The sequence below is a fragment of the Heptranchias perlo genome, chromosome 37 (genome assembly GCF_035084215.1).
Source record: "Heptranchias perlo isolate sHepPer1 chromosome 37, sHepPer1.hap1, whole genome shotgun sequence".
NCBI lineage: Eukaryota > Metazoa > Chordata > Chondrichthyes > Hexanchiformes > Hexanchidae > Heptranchias > Heptranchias perlo.
In genome coordinates this window covers 20,266,908-20,293,191 of record NC_090361.1, presented here as the reverse complement: position 1 = coordinate 20,293,191, position 26,284 = coordinate 20,266,908, and the positions used below count along the sequence as shown (strand labels likewise).

Here is a 26,284-nt window from a genome sequence, read left to right as displayed (position 1 = left end):
GTACTGCAGTACTTTCCAGTCTCTCGCCATTAAGAAAATAACTTGCTCTCTGATTTTTCCTGCATCTGCCAAATCTCCGCCCACTCACCCAGCCTGTCTATATCCCCTTGCAGGTTTTTTATGTCCTCCTCACTCTCTACTTTCCCTCCCATCTTTGTATCATCTGCAAATTTTGATATGTTGCACTCGGTCCCCTCCTCCAAATCGTTAATATAGATTGTAAAGAGTTGGGGACCCAGCACCGACCCCTGTGGAACACCACTGGTTACTGGTTGCCAGTCCGAAAATGAACCATTTATCCCAACTCTCTGCTTCCTGTTCGATAACCAATCCTCCACCCATGCCAGAATATTACCCCCAATCCCGTGATTTTTTATCTTAAGTAATAATCTTTTATGTGGCACCTTGTCGAATGCCTTCTGGAAGTCTAAATACACTACGTCCACTGGTTCCCCTTTATCCACCCTATACGTTATATCCTCGAAGAACTCAAGCAAATTTGTCAGACATGACTTCCCCTTCATAAAGCCATGCTGACTTTGTCCTATTAAATTATGCTTATCTAAATGTTCCGTTACTGTCTCCTTAATAATAGACTCCAAAATTTTACCCACCACAGATGTTAAGCTAACTGGCCTATAATTTCCAGCCTTCTGCCGACTACCCTTTTTAAATAACGGTGTTACATTAGCAGTTTTCCAATCTGCCGGGACCTCTCCTGAGTCCAGGGAATTTTGGAAAACTATCACCAAAGCATCCACAATCCCTACTGCCACTTCCCTCAAGACCCTCGGATGTAAGCCATCAGGTCCAGGGGATTTATCCGCCTTGAGTCCCATTATTTTACTGAGTACCATCTCTTGAGTGATTTTAATCGTATTTAGCTCCTCCCCCCCGAGAGTCCCCTGTTTGTCCAGTGTTGGGATATTCTTAGTGTCCTCTACTGTAAAGACTGAAACAAAATATTTGTTCAGCATTTTTGCCATCTCCATGTTTCCCACCATTAATTTCCCGGTCTCATCCTCTAAGGGACCTATGTTTGCCTTAGCCACCCTTTTTCTTTTTATATAACTATAGAAACTCTTGCTATCTGTTTTTATATTTTTTGCTAATTTCTTTTCATAATCTAACTTCCCTTTCTTAATCAATTCTTTAGTTACTTTTTGCTGTCTTTTGAAGAATTCCCAATCTTCTATCCTCCCACTAAGTTTGGCTACCTTATATGTCCTTGTTTTTAGTCGGATACTATCCTTGATTTCTTTACTTAGCCACGGGTGGCTGTCATTTCTTTTACACCCTTTTTTCCTCAGTGGAATATATTTATTTTGAAAGTTGTAAAATAACTCCCTAAATGAACACCACTGCTCATGTACCGTCTTACCCTTTAATCTATTTTCCCAGTCCACTTTAATCAATTCCGCTCTCATACCATCATAGTCTCCTTTATTCAAGCTCAGTACGCTTGTTTGAGAATCAACCTTCTCACCCTCTAATTGGATATGGAATTCAACCATGTTGTGGTCGCTCGTTCCAAGGGGATCCTTAACTAGGACATTATTAATTAATCCTGACTCATTACACAGGACCAGGTCCAAGGTTGCCTGCCCCCTTGTAGGATCAGTTACATACTGCTCAAGAAATCCATCCCTGATGCACTCAATGAACTCGTCCTCAAGGCTGCTCTGCCCAATTTGATTTGTCCAGTTAATATGATAATTAAAATCCCCCATAATTATGGCTGTTCCCTTATTACATGCCCCGACTATCTCCTGATTAATACTTCTTCCAGCAGAGTTGCAACTATTAGGAGGCCTATATACTACGCCCACTAATGTTTTTTTTCCCTTATTATTCCTTATCTCCACCCAAACTGTTTCATTATCTTGATGCTTTGTCCCAATATCATTTCTCTGTATTACAGTGATTCCTTCCTTTATTAACATAGCCACCCCACCTCCCCTTCCTTCCTGCCTGTCCTTCCTGATTGTTAAATACCCTGGCATATTTAATTCCCAGTCGTTGTCACCCTGCAGCCATGTTTCTGTAATGGCCACAAGATCATACCCATACGTAGTTATTTGTGCCGTTAACTCGTCCATTTTATTACGAATGCTATGTGCATTCAGATAAAGAACTTTCAAATCTGTTTTGTGACGCTTAGTTCCTGCTTTTTCCTTTTTTAACACTTTACCTATTACTCCATACCTTCTGTCCCTTCCTGTTACGCTTTCCTCTCTCTCCCTGCTCAGGTTCCCAACCCCCTGCCACTTTAGTTTAAACCCTCCCCAACAGCACAAGCAAACACTCCTCCGAGGACAGCGGTCCCGGCCCTGCCCAGGTGCAGACCGTCCGGTTTGTACTGGTCCCACCTCCCCCAGAACCGTTTCCAGTGTCCCAGGAATTTGAATCCCTCCCCCTTGCACCATTCCTCTAGCCACGTATTCATTTGAAATATCCTCCTATTTCTACTCTGACTAGCACGTGGCACTGGCAGCAATCCTGAGATTACTACCTTTGAGGTCCTATTTTTTAATTTACCTCCTAACTCCCTATATTCTGCTTTTAGGACCTCATCCCCTTTTTTACCTATATCGTTGGTGCCTATGTGCACCACGACAGCTGGCTGTTCGCCCTCCCCCTCCAAAATGTTCTGTAGCCGCTCCGAGACATCCTTGATCCTTGCACCAGGGAGGCAACACACCATCCTGGAGTCTCGGTTGCGGCCGCAGAAACGCCTGTCTATTCCCCTTACAATTGAGTCCCCTATCACTATAGCTCTGCCACTCTTTTTCCTCCCAGCCTGTGCAGCAGAGCTACCCGTGGTGCCAGGAAGTTGGCTGCTGCTGCCTTCCCCTGATAAGTCATCCCCCCCAACAGCATCCAAGGTGGCATATCTGTTTGAGAGGGGGATGGACACAGGGGACCCCTGCACTACCTGCCTGCATCTCTTACTCTTCCTGGTGGTCACCCATTCACTTCCTGCCTGTATACCCTTTACCTGCGGTGTGACCAACTCGCTAAACGTGCTATCCACGAGTTTCTCTGCATCGCGGATGCTCCACAGTGAGTCCACCCGCAGCTCCAGCTCCGAGATACGATCGGTCAGTAGCTGCAGGTGGACACACTTCCCGCACACATGGTCGGCAGGGACACTGGTAGTGTCCATGACTTCCCACATCTTGCAGGAGGAGCATATCACGGGTGCGAGGTCTGCTGCCATGACTTGCCTTAGCTGAGTTACCCCTTTTAAATTACGTTGAAATTAGAAAATGTTAACTATACTAGGGACCTAGGTTCACTAAAAAAAAAACACTATCTGCTATAAAACCTGCAGATCTTCCCTTTCTTGAGAATGAGAATCCCTACGTGGTCAGTTTTCAGTAAAATATTAAGGTGGCAAAGAAGCAGAATGTAAAATGGTTAGAAAGGGTACGGTAGCATAGTGGTTATGTTACTGGGCTGGTAATCCAGAGGCCTGGACTAAAATCCAGAGTCATGAGTTCAAATCCCGCCACGGCAGCTGGTGAATTTAAATTCAATTAATTAAATAAAAATCTGGAATTAAAATACTAGTATCAGTAATGATGGCCATGAAACTACCGGATTGTCGTAAAAACCCATCTGGTTCACTAATGTCCTTTAGGGAAGGAAGCCTGCCGCCCTTACCCGGTCTGGCCTATATGTGACTCCAGACCCACAGCAATGTGGTTGATTCTTAATTGCCCTCTGAAATGGCCTAGCAAGCCACTCAGTTGTAAAATCTCGCTACGAAAAGTCATAATAAGAATAAAACCGGACGGACCACCCGGCAACGGACCACAAGGCACCGGACACGACAACGGCAAAACACCAAGCCCAGTCGACCCTGCAAGGTCCTCCTTACTAACATCTGGGGACTTGTGCCAAAATTGGGAGAGCTGTCCCACAGACTAGTCAAGCAACAGCCTGACATAGCCATACTCACAGAATCATATCTTTCAGCCAACGTCCCAGACTCTTCCATCACCATCCCTGGGTATGTCCTGTCCCACCGGCAGGACAGACCCACCAGAGGTGGCGGTACAGTGATATACAGTCAGGAGGGAGTGGCCCTGGGAGTCCTCAACATTGACTCTGGACCCCATGAAATCTCATGGCATCAGGTCAAACACGGGCAAGGAAATCTCCTGCTGATTACCACCTACCGTCCTCCCTCAGCTGACGAATCAGTCCTCCTCCATGTTGAACACCACTTGGAGGAAGCACTGAGGGTAGTAAGGGCACAAAATGTACTCTGGGTGGGGGACTTCAATGTCCATCACCAAGAGTGGCTCGGTAGCACCACTACTGACCGAGCTGGCCGAGTCCTGAAGGACATAGCTGCTAGACTGGGCCTGCGGCAGGTGGTGAGCGAACCAACACGAGGGAAAAACTTACTTGACCTCGTCCTCACCAATCTACCTGTTGCAAATGCATCTGTCCATGACAGTATTGGTAGGAGTGACCACCGCACAGTCCTCGTGGAGATGAAATCCTGTCTTCGCACTGAGGACACCATCCAACGTGTTGTGTGGCACTACCACCGTGCTAAATGGGATAGATTCAAAACTGGGCATCCATGAGGCGCTGTGGGCCATCAGCAGCAGCAGAATTGTATTCCAGCACAATCTGCAACCTCATGGCCCGGCATATTCCTCACTCTACCATTACCAACAAGCCAGGGGATCAACCCTGGTTCAATGAGGAGTGTAGAAGAGCATGCCAGGAGCAGCACCAGGCGTACCTAAAAATGAGGTCCCAACCTGGTGAAGCTACAACTCAGGACTACATGCATGCTAAACAGCGGAAGCAACATGCTATAGACAGAGCTAAGCGATTCCACAACCAACGGATCAGATCAAAGCTCTGCAGTCCTGCCACATCCAGTCGTGAATGGTGGTGGACAATTAAACAACTAACGGGAGGAGGAGGCTCTGCAAACATCCCCATTCTCAATGATGGCGGAGTCCAGCACGTGAGTGCAAAAGACAAGGCTGAAGCGTTTGCAACCATCTTCAGCCAGAAGTGCCGAGTGGATAATCCATCTCAGCCTCCTCCCGATATCCCCACCATCACGGAAGCCAGTCTTCGGCCAATTCGATTCACTCCACGTGATATCAAGAAACGGCTGAGTGCACTGGATACAGCAAAGGCTATGGGCCCTGACAACATCCCAGCTGTAGTGCTGAAGACTTGTGCTCCAGAACTAGCTGCGCCTCTAGCCAAGCTGTTCCAGTGCAGCTACAACACTGGCATCCACCCGACAATGTGGAAAATTGCCCAGGTATGTCCTGTCCACAAAAAGCAGGACAAATCCAATCCGGCCAATTACCGCCCCATCAGTCTACTGTCAATCATCAGCAAAGTGATGGAAGGTGTTGTCGACAGTGCTATCAAGCGGCACTTACTCACCAATAACCTGCTCACCGATGCTCAGTTTGGGTTCCGCCAGGACCACTCGGCTCCAGACCTCATTACAGCCTTGGTCCAAACATGGACAAAAGAGCTGAATTCCAGAGGTGAGGTGAGAGTGACTGCCCTTGACATCAAGGCAGCATTTGACCGAGTGTGGCACCAAGGAGCCCTAGTAAAATTGAAGTCAATGGGAATCAGGGGGAAAACTCTCCAGTGGCTGGAGTCATACCTAGCACAAAGGAAGATGGTAGTGGTTGTTGGAGGCCAATCATCTCAGCCCCAGGGCATTGCTGCAGGAGTTCCTCAGGGCAGTGTCCTAGGCCCAACCATCTTCAGCTGCTTCATCAATGACCTTCCCTCCATCATAAGGTCAGAAATGGGGATGTTCGCTGATGACTGCACAGTGTTCAGTTCCATTCGCAACCCCTCAGATAATGAAGCAGTCCGAGCCTGCATGCAGCAAGACCTGGACAACATCCAGGCTTGGGCTCATAAGTGGCAAGTAACATTCGCGCCAGATAAGTGCCAGGCAATGACCATCTCCAACAAGAGAGAGTCTAACCACCTCCCCTTGACATTCAACGGCATCACCATCGCCGAATCCCCCACCATCAACATCCTGGGGGTCACCATTGACCACAAACTTAACTGGACCAGCCATATAAATACTGTGGCTACGAGAGCAGGTCAGAGGCTGGGTATTCTGCGGCGAGTGACTCACCTCCTGACTCCCCAAAGCCTTTCCACCATCTACAAGGCACAAGTCAGGAGTGTGATGGAATACTCTCCACTTGCCTGGATGAGTGCAGCTCCAACAACACTCAAGAAGCTCGACACCATCCAAGATAAAGCAGCCCGCTTGATTGGCACCCCATCCACCACCCTAAACATTCACTCCCTTCACCACCGGCGCACTGTGGCTGCAGTGTGCACCATCCACAGGATGCACTGCAGCAACTCGCCAAGGCTTCTTCGACAGCACCTCCAAAACCCGCGACCTCTACCACCTAGAAGGACAAGGGCAGCAGGCGCATGGGAACAACACCACCTGCACGTTCCCCTCCAAGTCACACACCATCCCGACTTGGAAATATATCGCCGTTCCTTCATTGTCGCTGGGTCAAAATCCTGGAACTCCCTTCCTAACAGCACTGTGGGAGAACCGTCACCACACGGACTGCAGCGGTTCAAGAAGGCGGCTCACCACCACCTTCTCGAGGGCAATTAGGGATGGGCAATAAATGCCGGCCTTGCCAGCGACGCCCACATCCCGTGAACGAATAAAAAAAAAAAAAAGTAACTGAGATTGGTACAGGTGGCCTGGCCTCCTGCTGGGCCATATGTTTGCGTAGTCAGCAGGTTTGCATTGTCTTATCAATGATAGGTCTTTGATGTGATTCAAGGACTGGTCTGAATGTCTCCATGTTTATGGCAGATCAATATAGGTAACGAGCTTAGCCAAAGTTGAAAGACATTCCAAGTTGGGAGATAAGGAACAGAAGGAACAGGAAAGAACATTCCAGGTTGGAAGGTGAGGAAGTATCCCCTTTGATGTCTAACAGCAACATGGTCAGCACATGGACGATCTATGATTGGCCGGCAATAATGTAACCTCGCATGGCAACCTATGCCCGGCTTATGATTGGTGTTGACCCTCGTTAAGTATGTTCCAACCCCTATTGATTTGTATAAAAACGTGTGGATTTCTGTATGTTTCTTGTTCTTGCTCTGCCAGCATAGAGGGACTCTATCAGGAGTCCAAATCAATGCTGCAGACTAAGAACCCTGCTATTAAAGTTGTGTTGAACTTTAAAATGTATTCGACTTCAGTTTTTACTGAACCAGACTGAGGGGAAAGAATCCGGATCGTCAAGAGGGACGAACTGAAGGAAACCAGTATTATTAAAAATAATAGTGCTAGGGAAATTAATGGGGCTAAAGGCTGACAAATCCCCAGGGCCTGATAATCTACATCTCAGAGTATTAAAGGAAGTGGCCCTGGAAATAGTGGATGCATTGGTGATCATCTTCCAAAATTCTATAGATTCTGGAGCAGTTCCTACAGATTGGAGGGTGGCAAATGTAACCTCACTATTTAAAAAAGGGAGAGAAAAAACAGGGAATTACAGACCAGTTAGCCTAACATCAGTAGTGGGGAAAATGCTAGAGTCTATTATAAAAGATGTGATAACAGAACACTTGGAGGGCATTAACAGGATTGGGCAAAGTCAGCATGGGTTTATGAAAGGGAAATCATGCTTAACAAATCTACTGGAGTTTTTTGAGGATGTAACTAGTAGAATAGATAGGGGAGAACCAGTGGATATGGTGTACTTGGATTTTCAGAAGGCTTTTGATAAAGTCCCACACAAGAGGTTAGTGTGCAAAATTAAAGCACATGGGATTGGGAGGAATATACTGGCATGGATTGAGAATTGGTTGACAGACAGGAAACAGAGAGTAGGAATAAACGGGTCTTTTTCCGGGTGGCAGGCAGTGACTAGTGGGGTACCGCAGGGATCAGTGCTTGGGCCCCAGCTATTCACAATATACATCAATGATTTGGATGAGGGAACTAAATGTAACATTTCCAAGTTTGCAGACGACACATAGCTGGGGTGGAATGTGAGCTGTGAGGAGGATGCAAAGAGGCCCCAATGTGATTTAGATAAGTTGGGTGAGTGGGCAAGAACATGGCAGATGCAGTATAACGTGGATAAACGTGAGGTTATCCACTATGATTGTAAAAACAGAAAGGCAGATTATTATCTGAATGGTGATAGATTGGGAAAAAGGGAGGTGCAACGAGACCTGGGTGTCCTTGTACACCAGTCGCTGAAAGCAAGCATTCAGGTGCAGCAAGCAGTTAGGAAGGTGAATGGTATGTTGACCTTCATTGCAAGAGGATTTGAGTACAGGAGCAGGGATGTCCTACTGCAGTTATACAGGGCCTTGGTGAGACCACATCTGGAGTATTGTGTGCAGTTTTGGTCTCCTTATCTGAGGAAAGATGTCCTTGCCATGGAGGGAGTGCAACAAAGGTTTACCAGACTGATTCCTGGGATGGCAGGACTGACGTATGGGGAGAGATTGGGTCGACTAGGCCTATATTCACTAGAGTTTAGAAGAATGAGAGGTGATCTCATCGAAATATATAAAATTCTAACAGGACTAGACAGACTAGATGCAGGGAGGATGTTCCCGATGTCTGGGGAGTCCAGAACCAGGGCACAGTCTCAGGATACGGGGTATGCCATTTAGAACCGAGATGAGGAGAAATTTCTTCACTCAGAGGGTGGTGAACCTGTGGAATTCTCTACCACAGAAGGCAGTGGAGGCCAAGTCATTAGATGTATTCAAGAAGGAGATAGATATATTTCTTAATGCTAAAGAGATCAAGGGATATGGGGAAAAAGCGGGAACAGGGTACTGAGTTAGACAATCAGCCATGATCATTTTGAATGGCGGAGCAGGCCCGAATGGCCTATTCTTGCTCCTATTTTCAATGTTTCTATGTTTCACATTTATCCACATTATACTGCATCTGCCATGTATTTGCCCATTCACTTAACTTGTCTACATCGTCTTGAAGCCTCTTTGCATCCTCCTCACAACTCACATTCCCACCTCGTTTTGTGTCGTCAGTAAACTTGGAAATATTACATTTTGGTTCCTTCATCCAAATCATTGATATATATTGTGAATAGCTGGGGCCCAAGCACTGATCCCTGCGGTACCCCACTGGTCAATGCCTGCCACCCCAAAAAAGACCCCTTTATTTCTACTCTCTGTTTCCTGTCTGTTAGCCAATTTTCAATCCATTATAAATTCTCCTGTTTCTGACTGTAAGGGACCTACATTTGTCTTCACTAATCTTTTTTTTACATACTTGTGGAAGCTTTTACAGTCCACTTTTATGTTCCTTGCAAGTTTACTCTCATGCTGTATTTTTCCCCTTAATCAATCTCTTGGTCCTTTTTTGCTGAATTCTAAACTGCTCCCAATCCTCAGGCTTGCTACTTATTCTGGCAACTTTATATGACTCCTCTTTGGATCTAATACTATCCTTAATTTCTTTTGTTAGCCATGGTTGGGCCGCTTTTCCTTTTGTGTTTTTGCGCCAGAAAGGAATGTATAATTGTTGCAATTCATGCTTACGTTCCTTAAATGTTAGCCATCGCCTATCCACTGTCATGCCTTTTAATGAAACTTCCCAATCTATCATAGCCAACTCACTCCTCATACCTTCGTAGTTTCCTTTGTTTAGATTTAGGACCCTAGTTTCGGATTGGACTACTTCACTTTTCATTTTAATTAAGAATTCTATCGTGTTATGGTCACTCTTCCCCAAAGGACCCCGCACAACAAGATTATTAATTTACACCTTCTCATTGCACAATGCCCAATCTAGGATGGCGTGTTCCCTGTTTGGCTCCTCAACGTACTGGTCTAAAAAACTATCTTGTACACACTCCAGAAATTCATCCTCCACAGTATTATTGCTAATTTGGTTTGACCAGTCTATATATAGATTAAAGTCACCCATGATTACTGTAGTACGCTCGTTACATGCATCTCTAATTTCCTATTTGATGCCGTCCCCTACATTACCATAGAGAAGCTGGAGTTGTTTTCTTTAGAACAGAGAAGGTTAAGGGGAGATTTGATAGAAGGGTTCAAAATCATGAACGGTTTTGACAGAGTAAATAAGAAGAAACTGTTTCCAGTGGCAGAAGGGTCGGTAATCAGAGGACACAGATTTAAGGTGATTGACAAAGGAGCTAGAGGTGACATGAAGAAACATTTTTTTATGCAGTGAGTTGTTATGATCTGGAATGCTCTGCCTGAAAGGGTGGTGGAAGCAGATTCAATAGTAACTTACAAAAAGGAACTGGATAAATACTTGAAGGGAAAAAATTTACAGGGCTATGGGGAAAGAGCAGGGGAATGGGGCTAAATGGAGAGGCGGCACAGGCACGATGGGCGAAAGGCCTCCACCTGTGCTGGCCCTGCTATGATACTAGGTGATTGAGCACCAGCTTGACTTATTAATGGGAGTTGGAAGTGCAGATCTGAGACTGAGGGAATGTGGTCCTGGATGGACAAACAGCAGGAAGTTTACCAGTACACTGTACCAGTAGCTGCATGGTTTTAACTGGTTACATTTCAATACTGCCTTTGCACACAATATTGGGTCCCTAAGTCTTTGCTCTTGCCAACCTGTAGCGATGTGCTCTGAACTTAGGTAGGTGAAGTATATCCCTCCAGGGAGACAGTGTGCAGTCCGTGAGGGAGAGAGGAACTCTACCTGTGTAGGTTTCTCGTTAGCTTGGTTTGGAGACAGGCCTACTTTCCACATGTCAGACACCCCACTGACCAATAGAACATCTCAGGAGGTGAAACGGATCAAGCACTTACCAAAAACAAGCCAGCTGGTCTCTGTCATCATGGAGAAAGTAGATAACAGGTTGGAGTGGGACAACCTACTGGGGTTCAGAAGAGCAGACGTGGTGAGGAAAAGGGCATCACCCCTCCAACCTCCAACAAGTGCTCTCGGATCTACTCAATATAAGAATCAGGAGTCTAATGATTGAGAGAGCACAGTGCACAGACCTTCGGACTGAAGGTAATTAATCAAAAGACCTGTAAAGGCATCCTGTAGGAAGGGATGGAAGGAACAGCACCGGGTACAGAAAGGGATGGAAGGAACAGCACCGGGTACAGAAAGGGATGGAAGGAACAGCACGGGTACAGAAAGGGATGGAAGGAACAGCACGGGTACAGAAAGGGATGGAAGGAACAGCACCGGGTACAGAAAGGGATGGAAGGAACAGCACGGGTACAGAAAGGGATGGAAGGAACAGCACCGGGTACAGAAAGGGATGGAAGGAACAGCACCGGGTACAGAAAGGGATGGAAGGACTAGCATTACCCCAGAATTCCCAGAAAAACAAAACATACCGTAGAAGAATTTCACAGAATTCACGGCACAGGCAAAGGTTGAAAACAGTTGTGTTTAGAGGTATACATCAATTGCCGAATGTACCAAGAAGGTAGATAGTGACCCCAGCCACAAAAGGAAAGATGCACCCATGCCAGAACTAATTTACAAAGACTGATAACACAAATAAACAAGAGCTGTACAATGGTGAGAAAATAATATTGCACATTAGTCTAACCGTAGCCCTGCCCTAACTGCGGCTACAGCAAGCTACCCATGCAAAGTGGAGCAGTGTAGCCCATACCTGGAGTTGCCTGTACCACTGCAACATGACAGACTGCATTGGAGAATATGATCAGATACAAAAAAACAGCAAATCGTACAAGCAAAACACTCATTTGTTTGTTACTACAGGTATATTTAGAATATGTTTTCATTTAGTTTGTATTGGAAGCCCTTGAAAAAACAATAAAACTGGTGAGTTACAATTCAGCAAACAGGCAGCTCCCACAGCATCACATTTTCAATGAGAAACCAAGATGACGCCTATAGTGCAGTGAAGGTTGAAAAGAATAGGGATAGTGAGGTACATCAAGCAGTTGTGATTAGGAGACATGACCTTTGGATTTTAAAAGCCTCAGTATTGAGGGAGGGAACGAACGAGTTCCACATTTGAGGCCATGAGTACCCATTACTAGTCACAGAATCATAGAAAGGTTACAGCGCGGAATGAGGCCATTCGGCCCATCAAGTCCATGCAGGCTCTACGAAAGAGCAATCCAGCTAGTCCCACTCCCCGCAGCCTGCAAATTTTTTTATTTGAAGTACTCATCCAGTTCCCTTTTGAAGGCCATAATTGAATCTGCCTCCACCATCCCCTCAGGCAGTGCATTCCAGATCCTAACCACTCGCTGTGTAAAATGGTTTTTCCTCATGTCACCTTTGGTTCTTTTGCCAATCACCTTAAATCTGTGTCCTCTGGTTCTTGACCCTTCTACCAATGGGAACAGTTTCTCTCTATCTATTCTGTCTCGACCCTTCATGATTTTGAATACCTCTATCAAATCTCCTCTCAACCGTCTCTGTTCCAAGGAGAACAACCCCAGCTTTCCAGTCTATCACGTAACTGAGGTCCCTCATCCCTGGAACCATTCTAGTAAATCTTTTCTGCACCCTCTCTAAGGCCTTCACATCTTTCTTAGAGTGCGGTGCACAGAACTGGACACAATACTCCAGTTGTGGTCGAGCCAGTGTTTTATAAAGGTTCATCATAACTTCCTTGCTTTTGTACTCTATGCCTCTATTTATAAAGCCCAGGATCCCATATGCTTTCTTAACTGCGTTCTCAAGCTGCCCTGCCACCTTCAACGATTTGTACACATATACCCCCAGATCTCTCTATTCCTGTACCCTTTTAGAATTGCGCCCTCTAGTTTATATTGCATCTCCTCGTTCTTCCTACCGAAATGTATCACCTTGCATTTTTCTGTGTTAAATTTCATCTGCCACATGTCCGCCCATTCCACTAGCCTGTCTACTTTCTCGAAGTCTATCACTATCCTCCTCACTGTTTACTAAACTTCCAAGTTTTGTGTCTTTTGCAAATTTGGAAATTGTGCCCTGTACACCCAAGTCCAAGTCATTAATATATATCAAGAAAAGCAGTGGTCCCAGCACCGACCCCTGAGGAACACCACTGTACACCTCCCTCCAATCCGAAAAACAACCGTTCATCATTACTCTCTGTTTCCTGTCACTTAGCCAATTCTGTATCCACGTTGCTACTGCCCCCTTTATTCCATGGGCTTCAACCTTGGTGACAAGCCTATTATGCGGCACTTCACCAAACGCCTTTTGAAAGTCCATGTACAGCACATCAACCGCATTGCCCTCATCTACCCTCTGTTATCTCATCAAAAAACTCAATCATGTTAGTATCAAGTCCTGCATGTGTAATGGGAATCTGATATCCCTATTATGAGCTGTCTCCACGTCACTGTGTATATTAAGAGTTTAATATCCCTGTTATGTGTTTCCCCCGTCACTCCCTATAATGGGAGTGTGATATCCCTGTTATGTGTTGCCCCCGTCATTCCCAATAATGGGAGCGTGATATCCCTGTTATGTGTTACCCCCGTCATTCCCTATAATGGGAGTGTGATATCCCTGTTATGTGTTGCCCCCGTCACTCCTGATAATGGAATGTGATATCCCTGTTATGTGTTGCCCCCGTCATTCCCAATAATGGGAGCGTGATATCCCTGTTATGTGTTACCCCCGTCATTCCCTATAATGGGAGTGTGATATCCCTGTTATGTGTTGCCCCCGTCACTCCTGATAATGGAATGTGATATCCCTGTTATGTGTTGCCCCCGTCATTCCCAATAATGGGAGTGTGATATCCCTGTTAAGTGTTACCCCCGTCATTCCCTATAATGGGAGTGTGATATCCCTGTTATGTGTTGCCCCCGTCACTCCTGATAATGGAATGTGATATCCATGTGTTACCTCCGTCATTCCCAATAATGGGAGTGTGATATCCCTGTTATGTGTTACCCCCGTCATTCCCAATAATTGAAGTGTGATATCCCTGTTATTCCCAATAATAGGAGTGTGCTATCCCTGTTAAGTGTTACCCCTGTCATTCCCAATAATGGGAGTGTGATATCCCTGTTATGTGTTACCCCCGTCATTCCCAATAATTGAAGTGTGATATCCCTGTTATTCCCAATAATAGGAGTGTGCTATCCCTGTTAAGTGTTGCAACCGTCATTCCCGATAATGGGAGTGTGATATCCCTGTTATGTGTTACCCCCGTCATTCCCGATAATGGGAGTGTCATATCCCTGTTTTGTATTACACCCTTCATTCCCTGTAATGGGAGTGTGATATCCCTGTTATGTGTTGCCCCCGTCATTCCCAAGAATGGGAGTGTGTTATCCCTGTTATGTATTACCCCCATCACTCCCAATAATGGGAATGTGATATCCCCGTTATGTGTTACCCCCATAATTCCCTATAATGGGAGCGTGATATCCCTGTTATGTGTTACCCCCGGCATCCCCAATAATGGGAGTGTGATATCCCCGTTATGTGTTAGCCCATCATGCCCTATAATGGGAGTGTGATAACCCCGTTATGTGATGCCCCCGTCATTCTGTATAATGGGAGCGTGATATCCCTGTTACGTGTTGCCGCCGGCATTCCCTATAATGGAATGTGATATCCCTATTATGTGTTACCCCTGTCATTTCCGATAATGGGAGTGTGATATCCCTGTTATGCGTTGCCCCGTCATTCCCAAGAATGGGAGTGTGATATCCCTGTTATGTATTACCCCCGTCACTCCCGAAAATGGGAGTATGATATCCCTGTTAGGTATTACCCGTCACTCCCTATAATTGGAGTGTGATATCCCTGTTATGTGATCATGCCTCAGTCATTCCCTCTAATAGGAGTGAGATTTCCCTGTTATGTGTTTCCCCCGTCACTCCCAATAATGGCAGCGTGATATCCCCGTTATGTGTTACCACCATAATTCCCTAAAATGGGAGAGTGATATCCCTGTAATCTGTTGCCCCGTCATTCCCAATAATGGGAGTGTGATATCCTTATGTGTTGCTCCCGTCATTCCCTATAATGGGAGTGTGATATCCCTGTCATGTGTTACCCCCGTCGTTCCTTATAATGGGTGTGTGATATCCCTGTCATGTGTTACCCCCGTCACTCCCGATAATGGGAGAGTGATATCCCTGTTACGTGTTACCCCTGTCATTCCCAATAATGGGAGAGTGATATCCCTGTTATTTTCTCATGCCGCTGGTCACTGTGCATGATGGATTTGGTGGATTATTAAGACTCAAAGATTATATGCACAGATAAAAGTGTAAGGCAGCACATCATAGTAACTACAACTGCAGCACAATTTGATTCGATATTGTGCAATTTCTGTTCTGTTCAGGGACAAGCAATGCGGTACCTAATATCCTTCCATTATTTGCCCTATAGTTTGCATTTCCACTGAACTACTGAATGCAGGTGATACATTGAAGCTCACATACATCCCACAAGCATAACCGCGAGGTCTGCACGAATAAGAACGCCTAGCCGCAGTGATAAAAAGGAGGCTTGGTACAGCATTAAGGATGGACAATCCCCGGGGCAGCGCCGAGGACGATCCCCGGGGCAATTTGATTTGCCCAGTCTGTATGAAGATTGAAGTCCCCCATGATAATTGTATTATGCTTGTTACATGCTCCTCTAATTTCCTCATTTATACTCTGTCCAACACTATAACTACTGTTAAGGGGCCTTTAAACTACTCCCACCAGTGTTTTCTGCCCCTTGTTATTGCTTAGCTCCACCCAGGCTGATTCGACATCCTGATTCTCTTGAGCTAAGATCCTTTCTTACTACTGCTTTTATCTCATCCTTGATTATCAGCGCTACCCCCCACTCCTATATTTAGTTTCCAACTTTGGTCACCCTACAACCATGTTTCAGTAACTAGCAGGGTAGGTGAGGGGGAGCCAGTGGATATAGATTTTCAAAAGGCATTCAATACGGTGTCACACAAGATATGGGCTCATGGGATTGGGAGTAATATATTAGCATGGATAGAGGATTGATTAAAGGACAGAAAACAGAGAGTAGGGATAAATGGGTCATTTTCAGGTTGGCAGGCTGTAACTAGTGGGATGCCGCAAGGATCAGTGCTTGGGCCTCAGCTATTTACAATCTATATTAATGACTTAAATGAGGGGACCAAGTGCAATGTATCCAAGTTTGCTGATGATACAAAGCTAGGTGGGAAAGTAAGCTGTGAGGAGGACACAAGGAATCTGCAAAGGGATATAGACAGGTTAAGTAAGTGGGCAAGAAGGTGGCAGATGGAGTATAATGTGGGGAAATGTGAGGTTATTCACTTTGGTAGGAAGAATAGAAACAGAATATCTTTTAAAAGGTGAGAAACTAAGAAATGTTGGCAGTCAGAGGGATTTGGGTATCCTTGTATAAGAATCACAGAAAGTTAACATGCAGGTACAGCAAGCAAATAGGAAGACAAATAGTATGTTAGCCTTTATTGCAAGGGGGTTAGAGTATAAGAGTAAGGAGGTCTTGCTACAATTATATAAGGCTCTGATGAGACCACACCTGGAGTACTGTGTACAGTTTTGGTCTCCTTACCCAAGGAAGGAGATACTTGACTTAGAGGCGGTGCAACAAAGGTTCACTCGATTGATTGCTGGGATGAGAGGGTTGTCCTATGAGGAGAGATTTAATAGAATGGGCCTATACTCTCTGGAGTTTAGAAGAATGAGAGGTGATCTCATTGAAACATAAAAGATGCTGAGAGGCTGTTTCCCCTGGATAGAGAGTCCAGAAGTAGAGAGCATAGTCTCAAGATAAGGGGTCAGCCACTTAGGACTGAGATGAGGAAAAATTTCTTCACTCAGAGGGTTGTGAATCTTTGGAATTCTCTACCCCAGAGGGCTGTGGATGCTCAGTTATATTCAAGACTGAGATGGATAGATTTTTGGAAATCAAGGGATATGGGAAGAGGGTGAGAAAGTAGAGTTGGGGTCAAAGATCAGCCATGATCTTATTGAATGGTGGAGCAGGCTCGAGGGGCCTTATGGCCTACTCCTGCTCCTATTTCGTATGTTCTGGGCGGGGCCAAGGAGGACCCACCCCCTCCCCAGGGCGGGGCCAAGGAGGAGCCCTCCCCGGGGCGGGGCCAAGGAGGAGCCCTCCCCGGGGCGGGGCCAAGGAGGACCCCTCCCCGGGGCGGGGCCAAGGAGGACCCTTCCCCGGGGCGGGGCCAAGGAGGACCCCTCCCCGGGGCGGGGCCAAGGAGGACCCCCCCCTCCCCGGGGCGGGGCCAAGGAGGACCCCCCCCTCCCCGGGGCGGGGCCAAGGAGGACCTCCCCCTCCCCGGGGCGGGGCCAAGGAGGACCTCCCCCTCCCCGGGGCGGGGCCAAGGAGGACCTCCCCCTCCCCGGGGCGGGGCCAAGGAGGACCTCCCCCTCCCCGGGGCGGGGCCAAGGAGGACCTCCCCCTCCCCGGGGCGGGGCCAAGGAGGACCTCCCCCTCCCCGGGGCGGGGCCAAGGAGGACCTCCCCCTCCCCGGGGCGGGGCCAAGGAGGACCTCCCCCTCCCCGGGGCGGGGCCAAGGAGGACCTCCCCCTCCCCGGGGCGGGGCCAAGGAGGACCTCCCCCTCCCCGGGGCGGGGCCAAGGAGGACCTCCCCCTCCCCGGGGCGGGGCCAAGGAGGACCTCCCCCTCCCCGGGGCGGGGTCAAGGAGGACCTCCCCCTCCCCGGGGCGGGGCCAAGGAGGACCTCCCCCTCCCCGGGGCGGGGCCCAGGAGGACCCCCCCTCCCCGGGGCGGGGCCCAGGAGGACCCCCCTCCCCGGGGCGGGGCCCAGGAGGACCCCCCCTCCCCGGGGCGGGGCCCAGGAGGACCCCCCCTCCCCGGGGCGGGGCCCAGGAGGACCCCCCCTCCCCGGGGCGGGGCCCAGGAGGACCCCCCCTCCCCGGGGCGGGGCCCAGGAGGACCCCCCCTCCCCGGGGCGGGGCCCAGGAGGACCCCCCCTCCCCGGGGCGGGGCCCAGGAGGACCCCCCCTCCCCGGGGCGGGGCCCAGGACGACCCCCCCTCCCCGGGGCGGGGCCCAGGACGACCCCCCCTCCCCGGGGCGGGGCCAAGGACGACCCCCCCTCCCCGGGGCGGGGCCAAGGACGACCCCCCCTCCCCGGGGCGGGGCCAAGGACGACCCCCCCTCCCCGGGGCGGGGCCAAGGACGACCCCCCCTCCCCGGGGCGGGGCCAAGGAGGACCCCCCCTCCCCGGGGCGGGGCCAAGGAGGACCCCCCCTCCCCGGGGCGGGGCCAAGGAGGACCCCCCCTCCCCGGGGCGGGGCCAAGGAGGACCCCCCCTCCCCGGGGCGGGGCCAAGGAGGACCCCCCCTCCCCGGGGCGGGGCCAAGGAGGACCCCCCTCCCCGGGGCGGGGCCAAGGAGGACCCCCCCCTCCCCGGGGCGGGGCCAAGGAGGACCCCCCCTCCCCGGGGCGGTGACAAGGAGGACCCCCCTCCCTGGGGCGGTGACAAGGAGGACCCCCCTCCCCGGGGCGGGGCCAAGGAGGACCCCCCCTCCCCGGGGCAGGGCCAAGGAGGACCCCCCCTCCCCGGGGCGGTGACAAGGAGGACCCCCCTCCCTGGGGCGGTGACAAGGAGGACCCCCCTCCCCGGGGCGGTGACAAGGAGGACCCCCCCTCCCCGGGGCGGGGCCAAGGAGGACCCCCCTCCCCGGGGCGGGGCCAAGGAGGACCCCCCCCTCCCCGGGGCGGGGCCAAGGAGGACCCCCCCTCCCCGGGGCGGTGACAAGGAGGACCCCCCTCCCTGGGGCGGTGACAAGGAGGACCCCCCTCCCCGGGGCGGGGCCAAGGAGGACCCCCCCTCCCCGGGGCAGGGCCAAGGAGGACCCCCCCTCCCCGGGGCGGTGACAAGGAGGACCCCCCTCCCTGGGGCGGTGACAAGGAGGACCCCCCTCCCCGGGGCGGTGACAAGGAGGACCCCCCCGGGGCGGGGCCAAGGAGGAACCCCCCCCCCCCGACCGGGGCAGGGCCAAGAAGGACCCCTAGGTGCAGCATTTAGGAGCGGTGATTTTTTGAATATCTGTTGACTGTGTTACTTCACTGATTCTAAAACACAATGTTCACTCGACTCGGAATTTCAGGTAAGAAAACCAATGTAAGCGAGCACCTGAAACCCTGGCCCTACAAAAACCCTGTCCAGCCCATGTTTCTACACATATCTCTAACCTGAAATCTTTTTAATCGTCTTTGGTAGCTCTCACTCTCCATCTAATCTCCTGCATCCAAAGCCCTGACTCCCACTAAAATTCTTTCACTCCAAATTTCAGATAAATGGGAATATGGATCATCTGGGAGTGGAGAATCCGGTTCTGTTATGAATTGAATGTCAGCTATGCCCTCACATTATCGGAGCTGCATCAATCGGCAGAAGGTTAAATTTGGTATTAAGTGTCCCAGTTTGGTAGTGCTGCACCTTTATACTGCTCAAATTTTTAACCGGAATTTAACAAATTTGAGATGAATAGTCTCCAAAGAAGAAAATAGTTCTAATTTGCCAAAATCCATTGAAAATTCTCACCACAACAACCTGCATTTATATAGCACCTTTATCATAGAAAAATGTCACAAGGCACTTCGCAGAAGCATAATCAAAAAGAATGGACGTCGAGCCAAAGAAGGAGATATTTGAAGGAGTTGAGGTGATTGGTTTAAGGAGGCTTTTAAAGGCGCAGAGAGGGCTGGTGAGGCAGAGCGGTTTACACAGGGAGTTCCAGAGTGTGGGGCCCAGACAGCTGAAGGTATGGCCACAAATGGTGAGATAAAGGGAGTGAGCAGCACACAAAAGGTGAGGTATGGAGAGTTTGGGGAGGGGGGTAGGTTGTAGGGCTGGAGGAGGTTCCAGGGATTGGGAGGGGCGAAACTGTGAAGTGATTTTAACAAAAGGATGTGAATTTTAAATTTGAGGCATTGAAGAAGCACAAGGTGAGTAAGGACATGGGTGACAGTGAGTGGAACAGTGCAGGATATGATACAGGCAGGAGTTCTCCAGGAGCTGAAGATTACAAGAGGGTGGAGGATGAGAAGGTGGCCAGAAAATCATTTGAATAGCCAATTCTGGAAGTGACAAGTAAGGGTTTCAGCAGCAGATGGGTGGGAGCAGGCAATGTAACGAAGGTGGAAGTAGGCAGTCTTTACAATGGAGAAGATATGGGGTTGGAAACTCGGCTCCGGTAGGGGGGTGGAATCAGTGGCAAGGGCCAAAGACGATGGCTTCAGTCTTCCTAATGTTGAACTGGAGGAAGTACATCCAAGACTGGATGTTGGACAAGCAGTCTGACAACACAGAGGCAGTGGAGGAGTTGAGAGGGGTGGTAGAAAGGTAGCACTGGGTGTTGTAAGTATACACGTGAAAGCTGATACCATGTTTTTGGATGATGGTGCCAAGGGCAGTATGTAGATGAGGAAGAGGGGGGCCAAAAATAGATCCTTGGGAGAGTCCAAAGGTAACAATGCAGGAAGAGAAGCCATTGCTGAAGATGCTGTAGCTATCATCGGATAGGTAAGAGTGGAACCAAATGAGGGCAGTCCCACTGAGTTGAACGACGGAGAACAGGCATTAGAGAGGACGTGGTCCACCATGTCAAAGACTGTAGAGGGGTCGAGGAGGGACAATGCACCACAGTCACACTCACAGGATGTCATTTGTGATTTTGGTTAGGATTGTTTCGGTGCAGTAGTGGGGCAGAAATCTGATTTGAGAGATTCAAACAGAGTTGTAGGAAAGATAGGCATGAACTTGGAAGACAGCAACATGTTAAAAGCCTGTGGTTTACTGTAGTAACTGCATTTATCCATGTGCAAGCTATTTCTGCATTCCAAGGGCATTAAGCGATATGGAGCCAAGGCGGGTAAATGGAGTTAGGATATAGATCAGCCATGATCTCATTGAATGGTGGAATAGGCTTGAGGAGCTGAATGGCCCACTCATGTTTCCAAGTTCTTCACAGTATGAAATTATGCAAAAACAGAATGGTTTCTAACCTGCGTTGGCTTTTCACCGTTGTGGCTGCCCCTTGACTCTAATGAAGCTTTTCGAGGAGTGCTTGAAGGCAAATCCACATCGAACGTCAACTTTTCAAATGACAGGTCTCTGAAACAAGAGAAGCTCCATCAGTGTGTAGGGTGCACTCAGCCCAGGATGGGTTCCATCTGTGTTCAGCTTGAATGCAATATTTGGATTTTACAGCACAGAAAGCAGCCATTCAGCCCAAGACCCTGTGCCAGCTCTCCAAGAGACCCTTGGTCTCATTCCCATACTCTACCACATTAACAGAATATTTTTTAAGATGGTGAGAAATTATTAAATGTTGGTGTTCAGAGGGATGTGTGTGTCCTGGTACAAGAAACACAAAAAGTTAGCATGCAGGTACAGCAAGCAATTAGGAAGGCAAATGGTATGTTGGCCTTTACTGCAAGGGGTTGGAGTACAAGAGTAAGGAAGTCTCACTACAATTGTACAGGGCTTCAGTGAGACCTCAGCTGGAGTACTACATACAGTTTTGGTCTCCTTATCGAAGGAAGGATATAGTTGCCTTAGAGGCGGTGCAACGAAGGTTCACTTGATTAATTCCTGGGATGAGAGGGTTGTCCTATGAGGAGAGGTTGAGTAGAATGGGCCTATACACTCTGGAGTTTAGAAGAATGAAAGGTGATCTCATTGAAACATATAAGATTGTGAGGGGGCTTGACAGGGTAGGTGCGGAGAGGTTGTTTCCCCTGGCTGGAGAGTCTAGAACTAGAGAGCATAGTCTCAGGATAAAGGGTCAGAGGAGGAGGAATTTCTTCACTCAGAGGGTTGTGAATCTTTGGAATTCTCTACCCCAGCAGGCTGTGGACGCTCAGTTGTTGAATATATTCAAGGCTGAGATGGATAGATTCTTGGACTCCAGGGGAAATCAAGGGATATGGGGATCAGGCAGGAAAGTGGAGTTGAGGTCGAAGATCAGCCATGATCTGATTGAATGGCAGACCAGGCTCGAGGGGCCGTATGGCCTACTCCTGCTCCTATTTCTTATGTTCCACTTCCCTATTAAAAGCTATTACGGATTCTGCTTTCACTGTTTCTGGTTGAGTGACCCATTTCCTAAGAACCCTCTATGTACAATAATTTCTCCAAATATCTCCCTTCATTTTTTTTTGTTGATGATCTTAAGTTTATGCCCTAGTTATCAACTCATCCATCATTAACTAACTCGATTGAATTTTTCGAGGAGGTGACAAGGAGGATCGATGAGGGTAGCGCAATTGATGAAGTCTACATGGATTTTAGCAAGGCATTTGATAAGGTCACACATGGCAGACTGGTCAAAACAGTAAAAGCCCATGGGATCCAAGGGAGAGTGGCAAGTTGGATCCAAATGGCAGGAGGCAAAGGATAATGGTCGACGGGTGTTTTTGTGACTGGAAGGCTGTTTCCAGTGGGGTTCCGCAGGATCGGCACTAGGTCCTTTGCTTTTTGTGTTATACATTAACTATTTGAATTTAAAAGGAGGGGGCACGATTAAGAAATTTGCGGATGACACAAAGATAAACCGTGTGGTTGATAGTGAGGAGGAAAGCTGTAGACTGCAGGAAGATATCAATGGACTGGTCAGATGGGCAGAAAAGTAACAAATGGAATTCAATCCAGAGAAGTGTTAGGTAAAACATTTGGGGAGAGCAAACAAGGCAAGGGAATACACAATAAATGGGAGGATACTGAGAGTAGAGGATGTGAGGGACCTTGGAGTGTATGTCCACAGATCCCTGAAGGTAGCAGGACAGGTAGATAAGGTGGTTAAGAAGGCATGTGGAATACTTTCCTTTATTAGCCGAGGCACAGAATATAAAAGCAGGGATGTAATGCTAGAACTGTATAAAACACTAGTTAGGCCATAGCTTGAGTACTGCGTACAGTTCTAGTCACCACATTACAGGAAGGATGCAATTGCACTAGAGAGGGTGCAAAGGAGATTTACAAGGGTTTTGCCAGGACTGGAGAATTTTAGCTATGGTGACAAATTGGATAGAATGGGGTTGTTTCCCTTGGAACAATGGAGGATGAGGGGTGATTCGATTGAGGTATACAAAATTATGAGGGGCTAGAGTGGATAGGTAGGCCCAAGTCTGGACACAATATCCTAACTGTCGGCTAACCTGTAATTTTTGTGTTTAGCATTACCTGGTCGCTTTGCGCTCTGTGCCCTTGTCCATAAAACTTTGGATCCATATGTACTTTTTCTTTAAATACAGCTTTATCAACTTGTCCTCCGACTATGTCAGCTTCTTGAAGATGGGGGGACATCAACCCCTTAAACTGCCCTCCACACCCATTTTTCTTAATATCATGAGTGCCTTAATATCAGATGTTTAGATCCAAAAAGCTGAAACCTCCTGAGCTCTGTGAACAGACTGGGGAGTCTCTTCAGGTAAAATTCTTCAAGCAGTCCCCATCAGAGCAGCTTTTTGAAAAAAACAAATTTATTTCATAGATTCATAGATTGGTTACAACACAGGAGGCCATTTGGCCCATCGAGCCCATGCCGGCCCTTTGTAAGAGCAATTCAGTTAGTCCCATTTCCCCATAGCCCTGCAAGTCTTTTCCCTTCGCATATTTATCCAATTCCTTTTTTAAAAGCCACGATTGAGGCTGCTTCCACCACCCTTTCAGACAGCACATTCCAGATCATAATTATTCACTGTGTGAAAAAAGATTTTCCTCATGTCGCCTTTGATTCATTTGCCTTAAATCTGTGTCCTCTGGTTCTCTACCATTCAGCCAATGGGAAGAGTTTCTCTCTATCTACCCTGTCTAGACCCTTCATGATTTTGAACACCTCTGTCAAATCTCCCCTTAACCTTCTCTGTTCTAAGGAGAACAACCCCAGCTTCTCCAGTCTCTCCACATAACTGAAGTCCCTCATCCCTGGAACCATTGTAGTAAATCTTTTCTGCACCCTGTCTAAAGCCTTCACATCTTTCCTAAAGTGCGGTGCCCAGAATTGGACACAATACACCAGCTGTGGCCGAACCAGTGTTTTATAAATGTTCAACATAACCTCCATACTTTTGTACTCTATTTATAAAGCTCAGGATCCCGTTTGCTTTTTTAACTGCTTTCTCAACCTCTCCTGCCACCTTCAAAGATTTGTACACATATACCCCCAGGTCTCTCTGTTCCTGCACCCCCTTTAGAATTGTACCATTTAGTTTATATTGCCTCTCCTCATTCTTCCTACCATGCACCTTGACATCTAGAGGGCTCTAGATTTGGCAGTCCCACCCTTTTTCTTTGTGGGAAGATGTTTACTCTGCACCCCTTGAATCTCCCCCTTGAATGCCTCACACTGCTCTGACACTGATTTACCTTCAAGTAGCTGTCCACTGTACTAATGATATCCAGGCACTGGAGGAAGTGCAGAAAATGGCAACCAAACATATGGGAGCGGGGCTTTGAGGAGAGGTTCACGAGCCTAGATCGTTTACTCTGAAGATAAGGCGGCTTTGAGGAGATAATTATTCAAGCATTCCGCATTCTTAAAGGAATGTTAAAATTGAGACTTGATAAAATGTTGAAGATTTCCAATGCCAGAGGACGTGCTCAAGCTTAGAAGAGGGCAGGTGCACAGTTTAGATGTAAGTATTTTACACAGAGAGGGGGATAAATCTGTTGGAATGAACAGCACGGGGAGGCAGTGGGGCAGATAGTGTACAAACAATTAAAGGACAATGGGCAGCCATTTAAGGTGATTGAAGAGTTTAGTTTTTTGGGACTGGTCAGATGGACTGCAGTCTTTTCCAGTCCTGTTCTGTCCAATGTTCCTAAGTAACTCGACATGAATTCAAACATTGTTTTGCTGTGGTAAACACATGGATAGTGCCTTCCTTTTCTTAATGTGTAAGTCCTCAGGACTTCTGCCTGATGAGATGATGCACAAGCATTTGAGTGAGGACAAAAAGTCCTCATTTGGTTTATATTTGAGCTGTTAGCCAATTTACTTATCAGCAGAAGATAAAAGTTAAGAAAAACAACAGGGCTGTCGTACAACTTGTAGATACATCTTGATACTATCCACACAACAAATGAAGATGGGAAATTTTAATAAAAACAGAAAATGCTGGAAACACTCAGCAGGTCAGGCAGCTTCTGTGGAGAGAGAAACAGAGTTAATGTTTCAGGTCGATGACTTTTCATCAGAACTGGAAGATGTCAGAGATGAACAACTTTTAAGGAAGGACAGAGCCAGGGAAAAGGCGGCAGGGAAAGAACAAAAGGGAAAGGGCTGTGATAGGGTGGAGGGCAGGAGTGATTAAATGACAAAAGGAGGTCATAATGGGACAAGTAAAGAAACAAAAGATGGGTCCAGAGGAGGTGTAAATGGTTACAGCAAAATAACAGAGAGGGAGGGAAGCCTGGAAGAGGAGAAGGCTCCCGTGGCCCGGGTAGACCCCCAGGGGTGTGGCCCACCCCACCAGCCGTGTACCCATGAGGGATCCTCACCACATGCACCAGCCCACACCTCCTCCGCCCCGAGTGATTATGGTGCAGCCATCCTCCATCATCAGCACCTGCTGTCTGAGAAAATGGGAGCAGTGGTTAAAATCTAAAGTTATTAAACTCAATATTGAGGCCAGAGGGTTGTAAAGTTCCTAATAGAAAGATGAGGTGCTGCTGCACAAACTTGCTTTAACTTTCTTTGGAACAGTGTAGGAGGCCGAGGACAGAGAGGTCGGAGTGGGAGTGGGAGTGGGATGGGGAATTAAAATGGCAAACTTGCAGACTGAACGGAGGGATTGAGCAAAGCGATCACCCAATCTGCGATGGTCTCCCCAGTGTAGAGGAGATCGCATTGTGAGCAGTGAATCCAGGATAAGTAAGAACTAGTACAATTAAATCATTGTTTCACCTGGAAGGAGTGTTTGAGGCCCTAGACAGTGGGAAGGGAGGAGGTGAAAGGGCAGGTGTTGCATCTCCTGTGGTCGCACAGGAGGGTGCCGTGGGAAAGGGGTGCGAGGGTTGGGGGTGATGGAAGAGAGGACCAGGGTATTGCGGAGGGAGTGGTCCCTTCGGAATGCTGAAAGGGGAGGGGAGGGGAAGATGTGTTTGGTGGTGGGATCGCACTGAAGGTAGCAGAAATTGCAGAGGATTATCCTTTGAATGTGGAGACGAGTGGGATGGAAGGCGAGGACAAGGGAGACCCTATCACGGTTCCGGAGGGAGAGGAAGGGGTGAGGGCAGAAATGCAGGAAATGGGACGGGCACAGTCGAGGGCCCTGT

At 48.2% G+C, this 26,284-nt stretch overlaps 1 protein-coding gene across 1 annotated transcript in view; it reads right to left on the bottom strand.

Moving 5' to 3' along the window:
* The window catches only part of pkn1a (protein kinase N1a), a 324,582-nt gene that overhangs the window by 124,455 nt on the left and 173,843 nt on the right, over positions 1–26,284 (bottom strand). The window contains exon 12 of the mRNA XM_067973213.1: positions 21,010–21,118. Within this exon, the coding sequence (XP_067829314.1) occupies positions 21,010–21,118 (109 nt within the window). The remainder of the gene's footprint in view (positions 1–21,009; positions 21,119–26,284) is intronic.